We start from the raw sequence: 23,355 nt of genomic DNA, 5'->3' as shown, positions 1-23,355 counted from the left end.
GGGCTTTTCGTAGACACTTTCCGAGTGTCTCACTTATCTGTCTATGTGTATGGCTGTCTTTGCAGACTGAGGTCTGTGGTACCATGTTGAGTGGAAGGGTATACACACCGCCTTCCTTGCTCCTCAGCTTCAAAGCACTTGTGTTTCTTGCTGGTGACAGGACTCTTTAATGTCAGTTCAACAGATTAAAGATTTCATTCTGCCTGCCGTCTCCTGAATGATCTTGACTAAGAAGTTGGGTTTGTTGCTGTGCCTGTTTGGGGTTTTGCTATTTGTTTCGTAGTGCTGGAGGTGGAGCTACGGTTTTGAGCATGCTTGGCAAGCGCTCTACCACAGAGCTACAACTCCAACACCAAGAAGTTGTAAATGTGGAAACAGTCACGTGATTTCTTCCCCCTGCTACGTTAAGTTCCTGCAGAGAAGTTGTCTGCTTACACTGTGCTGTCCATTGGTGTTAGGTCACTCAGAAACCTGCTTGAGGATTCTGTGTCCATGGATGCTCTGCCGAGCTTCATTCTCAAACAGGCTTGAGGATTTGGGTGTCTATGCTCATGAGAGACATGGGCCGGCAAAACAGTCAAATCCCATGGAGTGAGCCTCAAGAAGGCAGCTTGAGTTCAACTTTTGAAAATCAGTTAGTGAAGCACATATTAATAGATTGAAATGGAAACATTTTTTTCATTGCATGTGGAAAGTTAGTTCCAGGAAGTGTGCAACTGCTGTTCACAAAAGCCCTTTTTGGCAGAAAATTCCTTCAAGCTGAACAGTGATGCAGCCGAATCTGCGGTATGCAGCTCCTGAAAGTGACACAGCCGAATCCGCAGTCCCAGGGCAAGTGTGAGGCAAGGCTCCCTCCAGGCTACCTGCACAGAACGAGGGCAGTGAAGACACAAGAGGTCATCAGTGAAAATAAATGTTGGGCATCGACATAACTGGGCTTTAATCAAGCCACAAAGAAGAATAAAACCATGCCATTTACAGGACAGTAGATGGGACTCGACGTTATCCATCATGTTAAGTATAATAAGCTATATTCAGAAAGAAAACTATCACATTTTCTCTAGCAATCTAGAAGAATGAGCAGAGAAGGGAAGCCTCCAAAGAACAGGAGAGGATTAGGGGAGAAGAGACAGGGTCAGTGACAGGCAGGGGTGCTGTGGGATGTTTTGATTGCACTCTGACTCCTGAGACTACCAATCAGAGGGCAGAGCTGGCTACTAGTCAACCAGAATTAGCCACAGAGGTGGTGGAGGACCCAGGACATATAGAGAGACACAGGAAGTAGTAGGGAGGGGCTTAGAAAGATTTTCCGGCCCTTTTTAGATCAAGGAAGGAAAGAGGGAGGAAGTCACTGGTCAATTCTGTGCTGCTTCTCTCTCAATCAGGTTCTTACCCCGATGTCTGACTCCTGAGATTTCTTTAATAATAGAGAAATATAAGTAATCACTTTACACAGGGGAAGTAGACATGATCAGAGTTCTTTATATGCAGGTATGAAATGCCATAATGAAACCCACAATTTCATACAATTAATATTTTATAACTAATGAGAAAGAAGGCAAGTAAATCAGAAAGAAAGAGATACAATTTTTGTGGACACCCAACATAATAGTATACAGAGAAACTGTTTTTAATCTACACAAAGCTAACATAATTAACTGCCTGATGCTAGGAAAGTTATTAAACATAAAGTTAGTATAAAAAATTCACTTTTATTTCTCTAAAATTGTGATTAAAAATAAAAAATGCATTTCAATAGCAAATAAAAAGCAAATGAATAAATGAATAAAATGTTGCAGAATAATGTTAATAAATACAGTCAAAGTTTGCACACTAAAAGCCATATAACAATCCCAAGAAAACAATTTAAAAATCTAACTAAAAGGAAAAAAAATGTAATATTTACAGACTGGATCAATCTCCACAAATTGATCTCTACTGTCAATTATATTCCAGTCAGACCTCAGCAGGCCTTTTGTAGAAGTTGCAAAGCTAATTCAGAACGTACATGCAGTGCAAAGGACATGGGTTCCTAAGAAGAACTTTCTAAACGCAGACTTAACTGGTGTTGCCGCTGGGCGGAGATCACAAACCTGGGATTTACTCTTGTTCATAAGCAAATGTGCCAAAGTGAAACAGAATAGATCTGCATGTGAAAGTGAGGCTCTTCTGACTTCAGATTAGACAAACACTCCTAAAATGGAGCACACACACACACACACACACACACACACACACACACACACACTGCATACACTCAGAGAAATATACACTCAATCATCACCTAAGCACATGATACACATATACATGTGTGTACATACTCATGCACAAATGCACACATATATGTCCATATGCACATACACCTGCTCATGTGCACACATACACACATATGCAAATACATGTGGCAACATGCATGCACACATATGCCCATATGCACACACTCATACACATAACTACCACATACATACACAGTCGTGCACAAACACACATATATACATGTTCATACATGCATGCATACACATGCATGTACACATAGCAAAAAAAAAATAAAAAAGGTTTTAAATCAACATTTAAAGCCCAACTCAGGCTATGGGGAAATCTTCATAAAATGTGCATCTACTAAAGTATATGACCACAGTATGTCAAAACTCTTGCATATTTATTCATTCACTCACGGCTCTGGAAATCTTCTGAAACTGGGATCTTTCGTGTGCTAGCCAAGCTTTCCACCACTGATCCATACCCCCAACCCTTGAAAACAGTGATATGCTGGCTTGTTTCAAAGAGTGCCCCTGGGATTTTAAGATATTTCTTTTATGAGAGAAGGTTGCACTAGGTACCCCCAGCTAGCCCTGAGCTCACAGAAATCTGCCTGCCTCTGCATGAGTCAGATGGATAAGCTCCACACGTGGGGAACAAAGACTCTAAAGCTGTCACTGCACCAGAATGGAACCCGAGGCCCCATGCACAGGATGAGAGTGAGAACATATGAAAACCTGCCCAGAGCTGACATGGCTGTGCACGCCTGTGATCCCTGTGATCCCTGTACTGGGAAACGCGGAGGCAGGGAGGCCAGTCAAGGGCTTCAAAGTGAGTGCAAAACTGACCAGCCTGAGATCCTTGATATTCCCTCTCAGAAACCAGCCAGCAAATAAACAAAATACTTTCACAAGAAGCAGCGAAAGCAGAATGCTATGAGAATCCCCTTTTCACACTTTATTTTAAAATAAAATTTAAAAAGTTAGCTTAGGAAAGCTGAGAGAGAAACAGTCTTCCCCAAGGAAGAGTACACTAACTGGTCACTCAATACCACGTGGCCAGCCCTGAAAACGTACACACAAAAACATTGCATGGACTGGTCAGGTTGTATTTATGTATTTGGGAATTGTGTGTGTGTGTGTGTGTGTGTGTGTGTGTGTGTGTGTGTGTGTGTGTGTGTGTGCATGTAACAACAATTAGTGAGAAAAGCGGCTATGAATTTGAAAGAGAGGAAGAAGAGATATATGGGAGGGTTTGGAGGGAAGAAAGAGAAGGGAGAAGTGATGTAATTATTTTATAATCCTTAGAAGAATAATTTTAAAAAAGAAGAAAGGAAAAAGTCCGTCTAGGTGCTGGAGAGATGGTCAGCAGTGAAGCGCACTTGCTGTTCTGGCAAAGGATCCAGGTTTAATTCCCAGCACCCACGTAACGGCTCACAACCACCTGCGACTTCAGATCCAGGGAATCTGACTCCCTCTTCCGACTGCTCCGGCACACACATGGCACATACACATACCTACAAGCAAGACACATACATATAAATTATACAATTAAATAAGTATGTGAATAAGGTATTTATAACCTGCTTCCAATGTGGTGCTTTTTACTAAAATTATCAAAGTTCAATCTGCTTTTCCCTAACTTCTCTTTTCCATCCATATGTCAATATTCAGCTGCTGCATCATGTGCTCTCTCTGGGAGACCTGCCAGTCACGTGAGACAGAAAATGAAACTGTACGGCCACTTTGTCCAAGGAACACAAAGTCTGAGACTGACAGCTAACTCAAGAATTTATTTTAAAAATGAATTGCTAATCCATGTGTGGTGACCCATGTCTTTAATCCCAACAGAGGGAGGTGGATCTCTATGAGTTCAAGGCCAGCCTGATCTGCACAGTGATTTCCAGGATAGCCAGGGCTACATAGAGAGACTCTGTATCAAAAACAAACAAACAAACAAAAAAGCTGCTTTAAACATTCCTATCTACTGGGCCTTGTGTTAGTCACATGTCGCAGTGACAAGAATTACCTGACCGAACCAACTTAGGGGAAGGGTTTACTTGGGCTTACAGTACAAGGGGAAACAGTCTGGAGGGGGAGGCTTGGCGGCTACAGTAAGGAGCAGTGAATCACATTGCGTCTGTAGTCAGGAAACAGACAGAAGAGGAAGTGAGACCAGGCTAAGGGACCCACTTCCACAAGGCTCTGCCTCCTAAAGTTTCCAGAACCACCCCAAACAGCACCACCACCTGGGGACCAGGAATTCAAACACTGAGTCTACGAAAGTATTCAAAGCACAAGAAGCATTAAAAATTGGCTTTCCAGCCAGAAGGTGATGGCGCACACCTTTAATCCCAGAGGCAGGTGTGTCTCTGTGAGTTTGAGGCCAGCCTGGTCTACAGAGAAAATTCCAGATAGCCAGGGCTACACAGAAAAACCCTGCTTCAGGGAAAAAAATGAAAGAAAAAGAAAAAAACTTGGCTTCCCAGACTGTTCTTACTTGATGCTTGGGAGCCCAAGTTGCTGTGGGGGAATATTATTGGGCTCGGACTGGCCACATGGTCAAGTGCAGAGAAGCCCCCAGGTGGGGCTGGGAGTGAGCACCTGAAGCAAATGTCTATACCACGGTTGCTTCTTTCCTCCACACGCCACCCCCATCCTAATGCCTTCCAGACAGGACCGGTCAAGAGCCAGACATTCATTCCTTGTGTATGTATTCATTTAGTCAATGCTCGTCTAGTGCCTACACTGGCTAGCATAGAGACTGGAGTAGGAAGTAAGGAGAGCCGTGAAGCCAGCAGCCATGTTGACTGAAACATTGCCTCTAGAAACTTGGAAAATGGAAGGCTTTACTGAAGGAAGCAGCCAGTAGGAGAAGCTCAGCTGTGGACAGGAGGGGACAGGCAGCAGTGGCAGTATCCCAAGGCTTCAGACTTACCAGGGTCACACCACAGAACAAAGGGAAGCCTTGGAAATATGTTGCCCTGCTCTCTGCCTCTGCAGCAGGTTAATACAGGGGAACTATGATAAAAGGGCTTCTCCCCTGTTCAAGAGCTTCATGGGGACTTAGGTTTGCAAATACCCCATGCCTCTGGCTACAGCAAGGACAAGTGGACAGAGCCCAGAGCCATTGTTTCAAGAAAGGCCCTGTGTTCCAGTCTTGGAGAGAGGGGTGGCCTGGGAGATACAATGGCTGTGGCAGAGTCTAACCCTCTCCCTCCCAGCTTCTGCCTCTCTTTGCCTTTCAGATTTCCCTTCCCAGGCACTTCCCCAACTTCCTGTCTCCTGGCATCCCCTCTCTGTTATTTGAATTCTCTGATACCTTCGCTGTTCACTGTGGAATAAGGAGACTCCACACAGGACAGCAGTAAGGTACTTGTCACAGAGGTGTACAGGTGATCCGCCTACAGTTACACCTCTTCTAGCAGCTTCTGTGCCTGTCAGAGTTCCCCCACATACAGTGCGGAGCAGAGCAGGGCCACATCCCAGACTTCCTGAGAGAACACCCTGCCCAGGTCCTGCCATGCCTCAAATAACACCCCCAAATACACAGGGATGTCATTTGTTCTAAAGGTTAAACCGAAAACTCAATACATCTTTTATTTATTTATTATAAGGAGAGAAGAGAGATGCAGAGTGAAAATATTTGATAAAGTGATTTATAAAAAAAAATCAAACATATCCCATAAGAAGCACATTATACTTCCATGCCTAGGATGCTCCTTTGTAAGGCTAGTGCCTAAATGTAAATATTTCAGAAACATAAATCTCTCTCTCTCTCTCTCTCTCTCTCTCTCTCTCTCTCTCTCACACACACACACACACACACACACACACACACACACACACACACACACACACCATGCAGAGCAGTATAGCCTCATGCAACTGTACTTCCCAGCTAAGAATTGTTAACGCCCTGCAATGTTTACTTACCTCATTTCAGGAGTGCCTTTCAGGACAGAACTCTACTGACAGGAGATGAGAGCTGGCCCCACATGAGTATCCCATGCCTGACATAGAGGGCAGACTTTCCTCCAAGATCACACACACACACACACACACACACACACACACACACACACACACACACTCTATCTGCACAAAGTGCTGACACTTGCTTTTAAATCCCGTCTCAGCATGGCAGCAAGGTCCCTCTCTGTCCTCTTCCCCTGCTCTCCAGTCTCCTGTTGACCTGAGTGGCTATTCCACCTCCATCCTGGGCGACATTTTTGTGCCGTGAACTCTACCGTGACTCCATCATCAGGATTGCCACCGCAAGGTCTCAAGCCTGCCACCACCACCAGAGTCTCAGCACCCCGTGTGGTATTTCTGACCCTCTCTGGGTGAACAGCAGCTCTTACCTCTGGCTTTTCTGTTGTCACCAACCTGACCCTCCCCGCTCCATTTCTTTGAAAGAATTTGAGCTGTCACAGCCCAGATAGTTGAGGTGCCTTCTGCCCTGGGTCTCGCTTGGAGTTCTGAAGGGGAGCATTAAGTGCGCCTCTTTGTCTGGAGGCCTCCCCATCACAGTGGATCCAGCCACCAGGTTCTTCCAGGTGTGAAAGTGCACATTTCCCCCAATGTTTCTCCAGAATTCGTGACTCCGCATACCTGCCTATCCTGTACCTGCTCCAATACCGTTCTCTCAGGTGGTGTGTTTTACTTTTAATGCAGATTTATCCATTTAAAAGAAAGAAAGAAAAAAAACTACACTCCCTGTCCTGTCCTCTCTCTCCTTCCTTCCCCACATCTCACCTTTTTTCTTAAAAAGAATAATGCTCCTTACACTGTGTTCCTGGGTATGTACGAGCATTCTGAGAGAGCGTGGGAAAAGGGTGAGTGTGTTGGAGGTTACACGCTGCTCAGACTACGTCCTGGAGAGTTGTGTGGACATCGAAGGAACGAACGAATGAACGAGTGGTGGCATGAGTGAATTAAACCCAGCCCCAGGCACACTCTGCAGGGCCTGGCTTTCTTGTAGAACGAAATGTGTGAAGACTTATGGCCTGGTGGTTTTCTTGTCGCGCCTTCTTTCCAGCAAAGACTCTTCCCGGGCTCAGGCAGGTTTGCAGTTTCTCCTGAGACCGGGCTCAAACCGCCTGCACCAGATGCACACAACCGTCTGCAACCTTGACTGCGGAGCCCAGAGCAGCTACCGAGGATTAGGAGAAGAGTCTCCCAAGACCGCGAGTCAGTAACTCGTGGGAACCCCGAGCTCAGCTTCTATAGGTCCGGGACCTACGTCTGCAGTGTGGGCTGCAGGCAGGAGTGGGTGCCCGGGTCCAGGGGAGCAGGCTGTGAAGTTGCTCTAGCCGCTCTCACACGTTCCTGAAATGGAACTTCGCTCCGGGTTTAACTCTCTCACGGGTTCCCAGACCGCAAACTAGCGCCGTCCTCGGAACATCCCCAGTCGAGCTTTCCCGGGTTCCCAGGCTGCGCGCACTGCGCTCCCTCCTGGCGGCACCGTGGACTCCCGGAGCTCGCGGAAGCGCAGCCACAGCCCGGCGGGGTGCAAGCATCTGGGCCCACTCTCGTGGACGCCTTGCCACGGACACCGGTGGGCCGCGGGCCGCAGGATCGCAGCTGAGAGACAAGAGTGGGGAGAAGGAGCGTGAGAAGCACCACACCAGCAGACAGGGCCAAGGACAGAGACTGAATGGCCAGATATGGAGAAATAAGGCTTGTCCCAACTCGGCTCAGGAGAAAAACTTCAGGAAGCCTGTGGAGGCAGGGCGTCTACGGGGAGAATGGGCACTCACGCTGCCCACCAAGGAGAGACCAGCTGGCAGATCAGGGTCTGGAGCAAGCGAGGAGAGTTGAAGGAGGAAGCGCTGGTTACTGGAATTCTTCATCTTCGGGAGGAAAACAAGAAAAAAAAAAAAGTGCGTGCTTTTCAAATTTTTATTTATTTATTATTTATTTATTTTTCGGGAGCTCAGGGCTAAAGGCAGACCCCGGCTCCGCAGAGGCAATCGCCTCCGGTGCCGGCCAAGGAGGCCAGGCCTAGCAAGCCTGTTTGAGAACCCCAAGTGGGGCCCAGACTTCTCCTTCCAGGGCGCGGGTGTCAAAGGACCCCTCACCTTCGGTGAACTGTCCTGCGTGAGAGCTTTTCAGGAGAGCGCTTTTTTGGCTGTAGAAATGAGAAATACCGATGCAGCCCCAATACAACCGAAGCCTGAAGGGAGATTGCCCTTGCATGTGGAATTAAAGTTGGTGCAATGAAAACCTTTAAAAGAACACAAAACAAAAACGAAACTAAAAAAAAAAAAGTAAAGCTTGACTCTTTCTCTCTCTTTTTTTTCTTGATGAGCGCTGCGCACAAGCCAAAACGTCCTGGCTGCGAATACCATAGGATACGATTTGATACACTGAAAACTACTTACATTTTAAATGCCCCTCATTAAAGTAAACCCACTTAAAAAGTCGGGCTTTTTTTTTTAATTAAAAAAAAATCTGCACACAACAAAATGTGCTATTTTGGGTCCCAGACTGAAACAGTCCACGAAGGCCAAAGTTGACCCAGAACGAGTAAGAGCTCTCTGGCTTTATTGAAATGCCCGGGCATTGTTTTTCTTCTTTCCCGAATAAAACAGGCGTGGAAAGAGGCAGACTGGGCCACTGGCGGGGCGTCAGCCACGCGTCGGGGGCGCGGTGGCAGCGCCAGGTTTCCGCAGCTGGGCTAAGGCGGCAGGCGCGAGCCACAGCGCCCCCTCACCGCCTGCCGCGCGACTCTGGCCCGCGTCGCCTCCAGAAAGCTACAGGACAGGACAGTGTCAGGCGAGCGCCTGGGCCTTCGAAACCAAGGCAAATCCTTGAATCCTTGCCTTAATATCTGACTTGCCAGTGGCCTCCACTGAATACCCGGGCAGCTTAAATGAGTCTCCAGCCAGGACTGGTTCTAAATATTTCCGCCTCTGCAGGTGCTGTAAAGACTTGACCATGTTTGTTTTTAATTCTGCTACACACACGGGGAGGGTCCCCAGGAAGTACCCACAGCCTAGGTAACTGTTACAAGGGGCCGCTTTCTCTTTCCACGCTGTGACCCGACTTTCCTGCATGTCTCACATTGTTCGTTTCATTTAGGTAACTGGGAAAAGCAGGACCCAAGCACCAGGTTTCTTAAGAGACTGGTACATCTCAACACGCCTCCTGCCCTGGACCACCATGCCTTCCATGCCATTTTTGGAAAGGGAAGTTGTTGGGCATGGGTCTCAGCAGTGAGTATTCAGAGCAATTTGAGCTAACCCCATGACCCTAGCAGTGGTGAGGACTTTCTGCCCAGGTTCCATACTTGGAAAGTGAATTTTCCTCATTGATTTTGTTGGTTTGGGTTTGTTTTGTTTTGTTTTGATCAAGCCAAGCTAAGAAAAGCAAAATTAGTCTTTTCAGACTTCGGGAGCATTAATGTGAAACGGAGTTTAAATACCCCAACCACAATGGGGAACTCACTCGTTAATGTCCCTGTATAGGCACTTTAATTTGCCACAGTCAGTACCAATAAAATCGGCATGTAGTCAGATTCAACTGTTTAATTGCACAAGGTAGCCAGTTTTTATTAGCAACAGGCAGCAGGACCGCAATTTTAGATTTTGGTGGAGGGTAATTGCTGGAGGAAACACAGGGGACTTGGTCAAGATAGGTAGCAGTGAACAGTGGGGCTGCACTTCCGGGAAGTTTGTGGACAGGAGACCCTCCAAAGCAAGGCACACTTGTCTGGTTATGTAGTTAATAATGTCCAAATCAGCTGCATCTAGGCGTAAGGACTTGCTCCAATCCGCTGGGTTTTATAAGAACTGGCTGCTTTCTCTTCCATCCTTGGCAGAGGTCAGAAGCGGAAGGTAAGGCACACCCCACTGACACCAGGGCAGGAAACTAGTCTTTAGGAAGGAAAAGATCAAGATCCATACAATCATCCCCCAGGTAAAAATTGGAGACTTCATATATGTATATATATATATATATATATATATATATATATATATATATATATATATATATATATATATATAACAAATTTAAACCAATCTAATTGGAAGTTAACTACATGCCTCAGCCTGACCAGTGATTGTTTGTTATACAGTACATAGGATCTCACTGATTGCCTCTTCCCAGAGGAATTCCTTCCCAGAAAAACAAAAATAACTGAATATGCAGATTTGGCTCCACCCAGTTGCACTGGGACACTGGGGCAACTCTCTCTCTCTCTCTCTCTCTCTCTCTCTCTCTCTCTCTCTCTCTCTCTCTCTCTCTCTCCTTCATCCCTCCCTCCTCCTTCCTTTCTCTCCCCTGAATTAGGATGCCCCACCTGGGGTCTTCCCTGTAGACCAGGCAATATGTCACGGCCTAGTTCTGGGTCTGTGGGAAGTGGGCTGTGCACATGCACTGAGACTTTAGGGTGCCACAGGTTAAAGGGACTTGGAAGATTTGTAGGGGAAAGTGAGAAGAACCCCGAGAGGGGAGGACGGGAGGACGTATTGGTATAGTGGTAGCAGTGTTTGAAGGCGGATGAGGGTGGAGTAGAGCGCATGGAAAGTGCATACCAAGTGATACACTTGCCTGCCTGCCTGCCAGCCCGGGAAAATAATCCTCAATCCATCACTGCAATTGACTCCTGGTTTCCCGGGATCCGGGAAAGAAACAAAACGCAGCCTGGCTGCCTACAGCATTCACTGGGTGTCATGGATCTGGCAGCAGCAGGAGCTGGAGCGGCACAGCCCAAGCCCATGCAGCTGCCGGGCGCTCGCACGATGGAGACCTCTGCCGCCCTCTCCTAGCTTCAGAGCCCACCAAGGATGAAATAGCAGCGGATCTGATCTCAGGCCCGCGCCGCAGCCGGCAGCGTCCTCGTGCACCACCTAGCCGGCTGCGAGAAAGAGACACCTGTTGGATGGGCGCCCCCTCCCGGGCCAGCTCACACCTGACCCCTACGAGTCCCCCGAGCGCCCCCCATTGGCAGTCCTTCAGGTCCAGTGGACTGGACCGGCGGCCCCTCTGGCCACCCACTCTTTCACATGGGGAAGGGGTGCAGGTGTGGGCGGGAAAGTTTAGGGGCTAGGTCCCAAGGGCTTTCGCTAACCACTTATCCCGAGGGACCAGCGAGTCACCTCCTGGACCTCAGGCTATCTTAGTCACTTGTGAAGTCTTTGCTTCTCCTCACTGGCCCATATCCCTGCAAGAGGTGGTAGTGAGACTCTAGCAAAGTCAGAGACAACTCTTCTGTCGAGAGCCCTCTCCAAATTCGAAGACGCATTCAACTTAACAAAAGAAAACAAAACTCTTTCGGGGCCAGGGTGGCGGGGTTTTTTGTTTGGGGTTTGGGGGTTTCTTTTTTTTGGGGGGGGGGAGACGAATCACTCACTGACGCGTTCCAGACGTTAATAGGCATGAAGTTGCTAACACACGGCCTGAAATCTTCTCTGTGTACTTGGGGGCAGAAGCCGTGTCATCTAGGGGCCTCCCGGGAACAGCTCCAAACCAAAAACTCTCCGGTTCCGGTTCGATGCTTGGCAGCATAGGCGCCAGGAGCGGGCAAAAACCAGACGAGAGCGAGGCCACGCGGGCAGCCTGGGCCTTGAGGCTAGGCGGACAGAGGACTGTAGAAGTGAGACTGCCCAGCAACTCTGCAGGTATCCAGCTCCCTGCGGCGTCTGCACTGGACACGGGGTGGAGCCTGGGCCGGTATCTTCAAGGTGACGAGGGGTGCCTGATCCGTCCATCCCCCAGGTGGATCGGACCCGGCCTGGCTGTAGAAGGCCATTGCAAACCAGTGCGAGGCGAGCCAGAGCGCCGGGGCTGGGGGAGTGAGGAAGGTGGCTGGGCCGAGGCTGGAGTCGGCGGCCGCGGGGTGCGCGGACGTGGCTGAGAAGACGTGCCTGTGGGAGGGGGGGGAGCGCTACGCCCAGTTTGGCCAGGCCGAGCTTCCGAGCGGCGGGCTGCGAGTGGCGGCTGCGCCACAAAAGCCTGCCCGTCCCTCCCTCCTGCCGCTCGCTGCCACTCCTCCGCCTTCCCCTGCACTCCCCTCCCATCGGCTCTCTGCCCCTCCCCCGGCCTCGGCCGGGCCTCGGCAGCGGGCGGAGCAGGGGAGGGGGCGGGCACCAGAATATGCAGATGAGAGCGTGACGGACAGCTCCGCGTTCCAATGTCCCTCGGAAACTCGAGCGCTCCTTCCTCAACTCCTCACTCCCGACTGCAGACTCCCCCAAACCCCGACCGCCGGCCTGGCGCGCGGCTGCGCCCACCGGCTCCGCGCTGCCGCTTGCCGCCGCCGCCGCCGCCGCCTCCCCGCAGATCCGCGGGCCCGCGGGCCTCCCGGGCTAGTGCCCAGCCCAGCCTGCCCCGGCCCGTAGCCCCGGTGCGCCCCGGCCGGGCGTGGATGGAGGGCGCCGCGCGCGCTGCCCGCTGCTCTGCGTGACGCGGGCCTCGCGCCCCGCGCCCACCATGTCCTACCCGCAGGGCTACCTGTACCAAGCGCCCGGCTCGCTGGCGCTCTACTCGTGCCCCGCGTACGGCGCCTCCGCGCTGGCGGCGCCGCGCAGCGAGGAGCTGGCGCGCTCGGCGTCGGGCTCCGCGTTCAGTCCGTACCCCGGCTCGGCGGCCTTCACAGCGCAGGCGGCAACCGGCTTCGGCAGCCCGCTGCAGTACTCGGCAGACGCCGCCGCTGCAGCTGCCGCGGGCTTCCCGTCCTACATGGTAACCGCTTTGGGGTGGGGGCTGGGAGACCCCCGACCCCTGGCTTGGGTTGAGCAGGGGGGGACTAGGAACACCGCGCGGCGCGGGTGGTGGCTCGGGAGTCACCAGCACCAGCTGCCGCGGGAAACAAGGGACCGAGTTGACCCGCAGCGGTTGTGGGATGATTTCCTCTAAGCCGGTGCGAGGTGCTGCTCCACCCGGGCCGGGGCCATGAGTTGTCTCTAATCCGCGCCTGCAGATTGCTGGGGCGGCAGAATCGGCCCGAGGCTCTCTCGCAGGGTTCCAGGCCGAGGGCCGCCGCTGCCCGGCTCCTAGGGCCACTGCCGCGCGGTTCGGGTTTCTTGGGCACGCTAGTAGTGGCGGGGTCACCGAGTTAGGGGAGAGCATCGAGCCTCCGGCTGCCGCCCCTAAACCAGACTGACGCTCTCTGGTTTTGGCCTTTATCTGTCTCTCAGATCTGGCTTTCAAAAAATATGTTGACGGGATTGGGACCCGCTAAGTGCTACCAGAGTTCGTGCGCGGCGGCCTATGGGCTCCAGCTCCAGAAACTCGGGGTCCGCCAGAACATCTCTGGGTTCTGAGAATGGGCCCCTCCTGAGTGGGTCTTAGCAGTTTTGGGGCGTGTGAGGACGTGGGGCGTCGGCGGCGGGGGGTGGGGGGTGTTATACCCTAGTTGGAATTCCCAAAGTGGAAACTAGGCCTTGGGAGAAGGTTACAAACACCTCGTATTTAAATGTTAAAGGATGAATTAAAATGCTAATTACTACGTAGTTGAAGAATTGGAAAAGCTGACTGGCTTCTGAGTTGCAAATTGGATTTACTCTGCTTTAGAGGGTGAATAGCAGAGTAGGGTTCCGAACTATTTTTTTTTAAACTATATAACGGGGTGAGAGAGCAGCTCGGGAAGCCTCCCATAAAATTTAGATATCAAGAAAACTACCCGCAGAACTGCGGGGCTGTCAGGAGAATGTGTTTGCAGACATTGTTCGAGCTACTTGAAACCTTAGGTCGTTTCAGGAAAAAAAAAAAGAGTGAGATAGTTAAAAACAAAATTCTAGAATCAAAAGGCAGGAGTTTTGTTTCCAATAGCTGGCCTTGTGTTTCTCAGGCTCTCTGCAGAAAGGTTCCCAGCCCAGAGAAGCCAAGCAAGAAAGGCAGCGGGGGGCGAACGGAGGGTCGCCTTGAGGGGGGGTGGGGTGACGCCTGAGGGGCCCACGCACCCTCCACTCACAGGCTGTTGTGGCTTCCAGGGCTCGCCATACGACACGCACACCACCGGAATGACTGGCGCCATCAGCTATCACCCATATGGCAGCGCGGCCTACCCATACCAGCTCAACGACCCCGCGTACCGCAAGAACGCCACGCGGGACGCCACCGCCACGCTGAAAGCCTGGCTCAACGAGCACCGCAAGAACCCGTACCCCACCAAGGGCGAGAAGATCATGCTGGCCATCATCACCAAGATGACCCTCACGCAGGTCTCCACCTGGTTCGCCAACGCGCGCCGGCGCCTCAAGAAGGAGAACAAGATGACCTGGGCCCCGAGGAACAAAAGCGAGGACGAGGACGAAGACGAAGGAGATGCTGCCAGGAACAAGGAGGAGAGTGCCGACAAGGCTCGGGACGGCACGGAGACCTCGGCAGAGGACGAAGGTGAGCGGGGCCGCGGTCGGTGCCAGGGCTCAAGGAGCTTTCTTCCCAGGCGGGCTGTGGTTGGGGCTGACACTACGCACCTGCCACGCGGGGCCCGGGCCTACTAAAGCGGCTAAAGGGCTTCGTTCCGGGCCAGCCGCGGGATTTGCCTTGGAGAGTCCTCCGGCACTGCGGAGATGTTGGGCCGCGCTTAACGCTGCCTTGGGGCGAGGTGAGGGGTCGTGGGGAGGCCCAGTGCAGGACGTTCGTTGGGCGGATGGGACTGTGGGTGCCCCGCGCTGGCCCAGCTTTCCGCCCACCGTGTCCGCGTCCCCGCAGGGATTAGTCTGCACGTCGACTCGCTCACGGACCACTCGTGCTCGGCGGAGTCAGATGGGGAGAAATTGCCCTGCCGCGCCGGGGATCCCTTGTGCGAATCGGGTTCGGAGTGTAAGGACAAGTTTGAGGACCTGGAGGACGAGGAGGATGAGGAAGACGAGTGCGAGCGGGACCTGGCGCCTCCCAAACCCGTGACCTCCTCGCCACTCACCGGCGTAGAGGCACCCCTGCTGAGCCCGGCGCCCGAAGTCGCGCCGCGCGGTGGCAGCGGTGGCAAGACGCCCCTAGGCAGCCGGACGTCGCCTGGAGCGCCGCCGCCCGCCAACAAGCCCAAGCTGTGGTCGCTGGCCGAGATCGCCACTTCGGACCTCAAGCAACCAAGCTTGGGCCCGGGTTGCGGACCTCCGGGGCTACCGGCTGCCGCCGCGCCCGCCTCATCTGGGGCCCCTCCGGGAGGCTCGCCCTACTCCGCCTCTCCGCTGCTGGGCCGCCACCTCTACTACACGTCGCCGTTCTATGGCAATTACACAAACTACGGGAACTTGAACGCCGCGCTGCAAGGCCAGGGCCTTCTGCGGTACAACACCGCGGCCTCCGCACCAGGCGAGACACTGCACGCCGCGCCCAAGGCGGCTAGCGACGCGGGCAAGGCGGGCTCGCACCCTCTGGAGTCCCACTACAGGCCTCCGGGCGGCGGCTACGAGCCCAAGAAAGGTAGGCTGCCCAAGGCCGGCGGGGAGGGATCCTGGTGAGTCGGAATAAGCTAGAAACCTGGGAAAGGGCTCCGGGAGTTGGGAGACCTTTGGACGGACAGAGCCACTTGCCAGACCAGAATTAGGGGAGTCAGTATGAGGAAGAGGATTGAGGGTGAATGCAAAGGGGACTAGCCTTCTTTTTAGATCTACTCTGCTTTATTTACTCCTTCTTTAATTTATTGTTAATACTGTCACCGTAACTATTTTGTTTTGGCACACTTCCTGCCAGGCAAAGAAAACTACGCTTGCCTCTCTGCTGGGTGTAGTCTTTCCTCTGTGGTGTTGGTTAAATGGAGCTTAGCCGAATCCTTTCTGCCTTTGGCTCAAGGAAAGCACAGGCTCTCGGGAACTCTCAGAGGCCTAATTCTCTTACACTGCCTACATTGTTCCTAATTCGGCATCCCTGGGATGGAGGCTCCAGGGGAGGAGGAGAGGAAGGGGCAGGAGGGAGCCTAAGTAAAATGGATCTTAGATTCCCTGGGAGAGTGTGCGTCCCTTGCAAGGATAAGAGCGGATAGGTGCTTAGCTGCCAGGGGTTGCAGCCTGTCCTCACTAACTGCCCCTCCCCTGACAGATGCCAGTGAGGGCTGTGCGGTTGTTGGCGCAGGCGTCCAGCCCTACCTATAGGAGGGCCGAGCTCCGCAGTGCAAGTAAGTGGGTTCCCTCGGCGGCGTCCTCCAGCCCCAAGCCTGTGCCCTGTGTAGTGTGGTGTGGTTTTGCTTGTCAAGGGTTGGAGAATAGTCTGGCTTCCTTCTGGCCTCTTTGCCTTCTGTTTTATAGATTTCTTCTTTTCTGCTCAAGTTCTGCTTTGGAGAATCACTTCTTTAATCGGGAATAAACATACATTCACACACACACACACACACACACACACACACACACACACACACGCACACACACACAACATATACCCCACCACTACTGCTTTTGGTTGACGATGGTTGAGATGGGGCATCTCTGTGTCCTTGAGACCTGTTTTAGATTACATGAAGGACACCTTGCTTGATGAGTGAGTTGTTTAGAAATTCGGGCATTAAAACCTGTAGTGGATGTTGTTTTCAGAATAAGATTAAAGAGACACTGGCAGGGGCTGGTCTTTCATAGGACACATAGGAGACTCTATAGCTCTCATAGCCCAGAGCAGTTACAAACATTTACTCTCCTACTAGGCATCATGACTAGTCCTAAACCCTAATGATGGCAAAGAGGCAGATCCAGTAGACACAAGCTTGTGTTTTTCTTTTGGTTGGTGTGGAACTGAAGAATTTGGCATGATTTGGTTTTTTCCTTGGTCCACAGGTAGGTGTCACAATTGCTTTGGAAAAAAAATAAATAAAAATCAGGAGGCCATTCTCCTTCCCCAAGCTCATAAGTACACAGATACAAACCCCAGATGTGGAAATCTGGACCACATCTTGTGCCACTGTAAAAGAGGATGCACACCGCACTACCAACCCACAGACTCTAAGGACCGGACACGTGTTGTTGGGCATACGTGAATTTGTTGGCATAGTATAGCTTCCCCATGTTTGTGTGACTTTTGGAAACAATCTGTTTTTTCTCAGGATATCTTGATCACTTCATTGCCACGGTATATATTCTATAGATGTGATAGAACTTGCTGTAAAATTTATTTGTAAAAACAAAATATGTACACGGTAGAACTAACGTGATTGAAGAACTTGAGTCCTTCAGAAGTGGAAACAAATTTGATATTTATTTTTATAATGATATAAAGCTTCTAGTAATTTATGCAAGTTGTATTGCAATGAAATCTAAAACTTTTGTAAATAAATTCTGCCTGGTTTTTATTTGAACATTGCTGGTTATACAATCTCCGTTGGTTGTTTAACATGAATTATCTACTAATTTATATCTAAAACTGTAAATAAAAACAAACTAGCCTACAAGAAAATGGTGTTCAGGGCTCATTTTTACTGGAGAATGATTTGGGTCGGAGCCCTTTTGGGTGGGAGCCCTACTAGTGGCCTGGTTCCCCTCCCCCAGGTGGTCCTAGCTCAGTTTTTAAATGAAGAGCCCAGTGAAATAAGCTTCTTTCTTATTTGAAAATTACAGACAGGAGACAGAAAGAGAGATATAAATGTACAACAGGAAGATATCTATGGTTCTAGTTGACTTACATACAAATGTGTTGCAAGAAATAATTCAAACTTTTTTGTTCTCTGAATATGCAAATCCATACTTAGTGTAAATTTCTAAAACATGGAAAAATAAAAAGATATGCCACCTCTCTCTGCATTTTATCTACTTTTGTGGTCCTGGAGAAGGGTCTTCCCATTCATACCAGAGAGCATTCTCCCACAAGAAATTCCTGATGGGAACAGTTGCTTTCCTAGTCTGAAATATCTCAATTGACATAGATCAGCACATTTATTGAAGGACTCCTTCCTTGTCTTCCTGTGTAGTTCCCATTAACAAGAGTGGGGCAGGAAGTAGATTCCTCTCTGTGGTACTCTGCTACCCTTACCCTCAGGGAAAAGAAAAGTTTAAACATCCTTAGACATTGTCTCTTTATTGTCTACTCACCCTCCTAATTACAGGACCAGCATGGAATTTGCAGCCAAGTAACCCAACCCCTTTGATTAGTATCATAAAAGCGGCTACTCTGTCACTCCAGCTTTTCTCAAATTATGTAGATACCTATATAATAAAATTTCTGAGAAGAAATGAACAATCATTTATTTCCTCTGCAAAGATAAATTGAGTGAATATAACTTACGTTTATAAAGCAAGAATAATGGATCCTTAGATTGCCCTTTAATCAATCATACACTTATTTTTTCAAGAGGCTCACCTATTTCATCCCATGATTAATAACTGTGCGGCAGGGGAGCGTTATTGGAGCCCAGCGGGGGAGGTCTCTGGTGCTTTGGGCTGCTCTGGAATGGTCAGTTGGGGTTCATTATGGGCTGAGATTGAACGATTTATAAAATCTTGTCTAAACATCTGCCAGCTCCGATAGGCTGATGTGGCTGAGGATGGGAAATTGCTAGGCCAGTTGATATTGACAAAAGGATCTCTCTCCAGTGGCTTTTTGTGCCATAGAAATTAGTGGCCTCTCGCTGGGGCCTTGTTAGAAAGGGTATTGGAAAGTCATCTTAGTACCTGAAGCCAAGCCCTCAGCAGGCCAGCCTGGAGAGGAACTAAGTTGGTACCTCTGGAGGGAGAAATGAAGGCTGCTTGGACTTAGGGGATTGGTTTTAAATGCATTGGGCATTTAAAGCTCAAATCTAAAAGTCAGGGTCTGGATACAAGATACTTTTCTCTCCTCCCTGCCTCCCGGGGATGGAAATGGAGATGTTTTGAGCTGAGCTCTTGGGGATCAAAAGGAAGGATTATTATTATTATTATTATTATTATTATTATTATTATTATTATTTTAACAAGGACCCTTGCTACTCTGGGAGATTCCAGGGTTAGGGAGTCAGAGGGCACTTTGATTGTCTGTCTGTCTGTCTGTTTGGATTTCTTAGGATTTCCAGAGATACCCATCTCTCCTCCCAGGTCCATTCTACACTGCAGTATTGCAGGAACAAATGGCCCTGCTTTGCAGATGTCAGCCATGTTTCATAAATCAGCAGGGCACTGGGAGGGCTGGGTGACAGCATCTCTGTCACGTGTAATGTTGTAACGAGTATTTTGAAAAATTTAGAGGAAAGTATGAAAGTTAACAATATTTAACAAACAAACCGTTCAAGATAACTAATGAAGACACATCATTTAAGGCAGCAAGTGTGACTACATCCTGGCAGGAAAAATCCCAAGCCCCAAATGTCCTTCCTGTATGTACTCAGAATTAGAAAGCTGGTCAAGTGGCCAAAGTGGCCTCTCCTAGATCAGGGAAGATTTTCTTACCTGGACATACAATCCGGGTTCCTTTTGCAGCACAGGCCTCCAGACCCCCCACCCCTCCCAGAGGACTGACATGTTTCTCTTGGTGACAACTCAGAGGCCTCAGGGGATTAGCTAAAGCTAATGAAGCTGCTTTGATGTTTATATACCCAACAAATTATCAGAGATTTTCATAGCTTATCCCCCTCCCGACCTGAATATATATACCTTGCTGGAGAACTTGATTTTCAAATAAGCACTAAGAACATAAAATTGCAGGTGTTTAGAGGGACCTTTTTAGAAACACAGAGTGATTTATGGGGGAGTGGGGAAGAATCCTCATTGAGGGAAGTGACCTCCTTAGAGAAATGAGCTCTGCAAAGCAGGGGCCCGACAGCCACTCCGGGTTACAGACGGTCTGCAAACCAGGTCGGTTGTGCTGCTTGCCTTTGGGCCCTGCGTCCTCAGTGTCAGAACGCCACCGCCCTTCTGCCTTCCACAGCCCGGGTTGCATTGAAGCTGATTTATCAGAATTCGTGCTTTAATCTCAGGTGGGACCCGGGGGGCCGGGCGCTGCCTGGAGCACAGGGTTGGAGTGTGGGGGGGGGGGGGGGGGGCGCTTGCCGGGCGACCGGCTCGGGTGCTGCCTCCTGCGCCCGTCAAATGTCAACATTTGTTCCCAATAAAAGAGTTATTGTCTCAGCAAAGCTGCCCAGCAACTGCCTTTGAAACTTGAAAAGAACTTCACCCACCTTCGTCTGCAAGTCAGGAGGGGCGGGGAACAGAGGGAGAGGAAGTGGGCAGGAGCAGCCGGAGGCCCGGTAGGACTTGGGGTGAGTCTCCTATGCACCCCCTTGCGGGCTGCGGCTGGCGCTCTTTCTGTAAGTGGGAGAAAGGCTAGGACTGCGTAGTTGGGGGAGGTCTACAGAGTTTTGTGGACCAGAAAGCTGCAGACTCCGCGAATTTCCAACTGGTCCAGATGCACTGGATGGCACCAAAGCCTCACGCCTTCTCGGGTCAAGTACAGTGACGTCGAAACAATTATGAAGGAGACTGAAGGTAAAGAGCGCCTTCTGAAACCTGTGTCACTGAACTACCACCATGAGGAGCGGCTTCACAGACCTCAGTTTGAAGAAAATAATCATTTCAAACCAATCTGGGGAGTCAGACAAGCCTTTTTAAATTTTAAATACACTCTGAATTGTTACAAAGTTCACTCCAACTAGCCACATACTTACAATGATTGTCACCATTTAAATCTTTTAGTTAAGCAATTGGTCCAGATCTCAAGAAAGCATTCACTTAGACCCCCCCCATAGAATCCATAGCTATATTATTATATATGCTTTAAAATCACTTTTATGAAAATAGCATTTCAAGTATTTTAAGGATGTTAACCCCAGTGGATCTTTGGAAACAACACACAGCTGTCTGCCCAATGTGAATGTTATGTTAACGTCATTTAAATTTCCACAGATCCCGGGGGTGGGGGTGGGGGTGACCCTTTGATGTAGTCTCAAACCTTTATGCAAGTGACAAATCCCTACTGATATTTTAAAGGCTTATTTTAAGGAGAATTAATCTATGACAATATAATTTCTCCCATCCTATTTGTCATTGTGAAAATGCTCCCAGTCCACCGCCACAGCTAAATGGGGGGAGAAGACCCAGCTAACCCCACTGGTAAGGGTCAAATGCACCACTGGTAGGTTTTCCTGTGTGCCTTTACCAGCTCTTTCTGCACAGGGTCTCTCAGAGCACCTCTGTCCCCTGCACACTCTTAGCAGAGGCCTGACTCTCGTTCCCTGGAGCGGGTACAGAGTGCTGTCTTTTCTAAGAAAAACGAACATGGAAGACATTATTTAGGAAGACAATATTGATAATACAGTTAAAACAGTCATGAAACACTCTGTCTGTTCTCTTGCAATCCCAGGTAGGAGGGGAGGAAGAATGCTTGTTTGTTTAAATCTGGCCCCAAGCTCTTAAGGGAAAGGCTTTGAGAAAGTGCCCCAACATTATTTTGTTCTATTTGGAGCCGAAAAGAAGTTAAATCTAATATTCTTTAAGGACTGACTGTGAAGATTCGGGCAGCCTGTACAGGCAGAGTGGATCTTCGTAGGAAATGCCCAGGGGAAACCCAGCTACACTAGCAAACATTTTTTATGGGGAGATAAATTGACAATTTATTGTGTGTAACTCCTGATCAATTATTAATCGTTAGTGTCAACAACAGGGTTATAATTACTTTCGGTTATTTTAAAAAATATTTGCCTTTTCGTAGCTCTGATCTGGTGATTAGTTAATGCTCTCTCCTAATGAGTTCCAGGAAGCACAGATCAGACCCTCCTCCCCCCTCTTTCTCCCCTCCTCTCCTCCCCTCCCTCTCCCCTTCCCCTCCCTTTTGGTGACCTTTAAAAGGAAACACATTCACTCTCTTGTTTCTCAGAAATTTACTCCTTGCCTCGGTTGTTTCCAGGGAGCACCTTTTATTTTTCTGCCATAAATAATGATTCTGGAGGAAAGGGGAAAATGACAGACAAATAGGGCGCAGCTGGAATGAATAAGGCCGATCAAAGAGTGTGGGGCTCGGCTGCCAAGGCCGTGCAGGTCCGAGCGACCAGCGTGCCCGCCGCGCCGGCCTCAGCCCGCAAGATCAAGGGCAGGGGCTGCAAACTGGTAACCCGAACGCGTCTGGAGGAGGTGGCCCGACCCGAGGACCCTTCTTTTGAGACCTTTCCCATTCTGGAACACACGGCCTGCAGCGCTGCACTTTCGCCCTGCGAGGGTGCGAGCTTCCCGTTCCCTACTCAACCAGAGAGGAGGGTGACAAAGCAGGTGCTCCAGACCCAGACTGATCAAGGGTTCAGTTATCAGATTAGAGAGAACAGAAGGGCAGCCCCCAAACCCGGAAGGTAGCAGGAGGTGGGGACTCAGTCTGGACTTCTGCAGAGCAGCAGCGCCCACCGAAGCATGGCGGGCGATATGGCCCTGGCGCAATCCACCATCCCATAGCCCGCCCTGCGCTGACGGCCGCAGTCCCTGACCAGAGGCCTGAACTGGACTCGCTTAGGGCACCACCTTCGCTGTTCCCAGAGTGCGAGATCCTCCTTTATGGGTGCCTCGTGTGTGTGTGTGTGTGTGTGTGTGTGTGTGTGTGTGTGTGTGTGTGTGTGTGTGTGTGCTGGGGGTGTTCTGAAGTACCCTCCCGTCCTGAAAATGATACCCAGGGTCTGCTCCAAGCATACGTTTCGCCCTAGCTAATACAAACGTTTTATTTCAAGGACCTGCCTTGTTCAAAGCTCTCCATCCGCCCACAGCCAACCCTAGAACCACCCAAGCCGAGGAGTCCTTCAGTTGACTCCTTCAGGCCGCTTTCTATTCTGCTGTCCACCAGAACAGCGCCTTGCCCACGTGTGCTCTTAATTATCGCATCGAGGTCCTATAAGGCCACCGCCAGCAGGCAACCCGGAGCAGAAGCTGGTGTGACTGAGAGCAAGAGAGCCAGCCGCCTCCCGGCAGACTTTCCGGGGCCCTACCGAGTGCGGTGGGGGCAGTCAGGGCCCAGGGCACCTGGATGTGGAGGACAGGGAAGGAGAAAGTCTCATCAGACCTTTAGAATCAGCATGCACTCGCTGCGGAATGGGGTCAGGCCCCCAAGGCCTGGGCGACCCAACCTGCCCTGATGTCAGGACTGGTCTCTTCTGGGGGAGACAGGTAGAACTGGGAGGGCTTCGAAGAGTCCATAGAGGACGCCACAACCACAGGACTGGCCGGGCTTTGGGCTCCTCACTCCCTGCTTTCCGTTGCGCGGGAAGGCATTTATC

The 23,355-nt window shown here is 50.3% G+C and overlaps 1 protein-coding gene and 1 long non-coding RNA gene across 2 annotated transcripts; one reads left to right on the top strand and one right to left on the bottom strand.

Annotated features, from left to right (window-relative positions):
- Window positions 1-9,775: 9,775 nt before the first annotated feature.
- LOC128113332 (uncharacterized) lies at window positions 9,776-12,480 on the bottom strand. Its single transcript, XR_008219418.1, has 2 exons — window positions 11,620-12,480; window positions 9,776-10,138 (listed from the first exon to the last, which is right to left on the bottom strand). It is a non-coding gene; the product is annotated as an uncharacterized LOC128113332 (long non-coding RNA).
- A 115-nt stretch (window positions 12,481-12,595) lies between these two features.
- Irx2 (iroquois homeobox 2) lies at window positions 12,596-17,496 on the top strand. Its single transcript, XM_052742923.1, has 5 exons — window positions 12,596-12,950; window positions 14,201-14,606; window positions 14,925-15,638; window positions 16,254-16,329; window positions 16,979-17,496. The coding sequence occupies exons 1-4, from the start codon at window positions 12,699-12,701 to the stop codon at window positions 16,304-16,306; spliced, it is 1,425 nt and encodes a 474-aa protein (XP_052598883.1). The 5' UTR covers window positions 12,596-12,698; the 3' UTR covers window positions 16,307-16,329; window positions 16,979-17,496.
- The last annotated feature ends 5,859 nt before the right edge of the window (window positions 17,497-23,355 follow it).

This window comes from Peromyscus californicus, unplaced genomic scaffold, assembly GCF_007827085.1.
Source record: "Peromyscus californicus insignis strain IS unplaced genomic scaffold, ASM782708v3 Scaffold_18__1_contigs__length_77618521, whole genome shotgun sequence".
Lineage (NCBI taxonomy): Eukaryota > Metazoa > Chordata > Mammalia > Rodentia > Cricetidae > Peromyscus > Peromyscus californicus.
The sequence above is the reverse complement of the archived record's forward strand: the minus strand, read 5'-3'. Positions and strand labels throughout refer to the sequence as shown.

Coding starts and splice junctions, on each gene's coding strand:
- Irx2 (XM_052742923.1), top strand. CDS start 12,699: ATGTCCTACCCGCAGGGCTACCTGTACCAAGCGCCCGGCTCGCTGGCG. Junction 12,951..14,200: donor CGGGCTTCCCGTCCTACATG/GTAACCGCTTTG, acceptor TGTGGCTTCCAG/GGCTCGCCATACGACACGCA. Junction 14,607..14,924: donor GACCTCGGCAGAGGACGAAG/GTGAGCGGGGCC, acceptor GCGTCCCCGCAG/GGATTAGTCTGCACGTCGAC.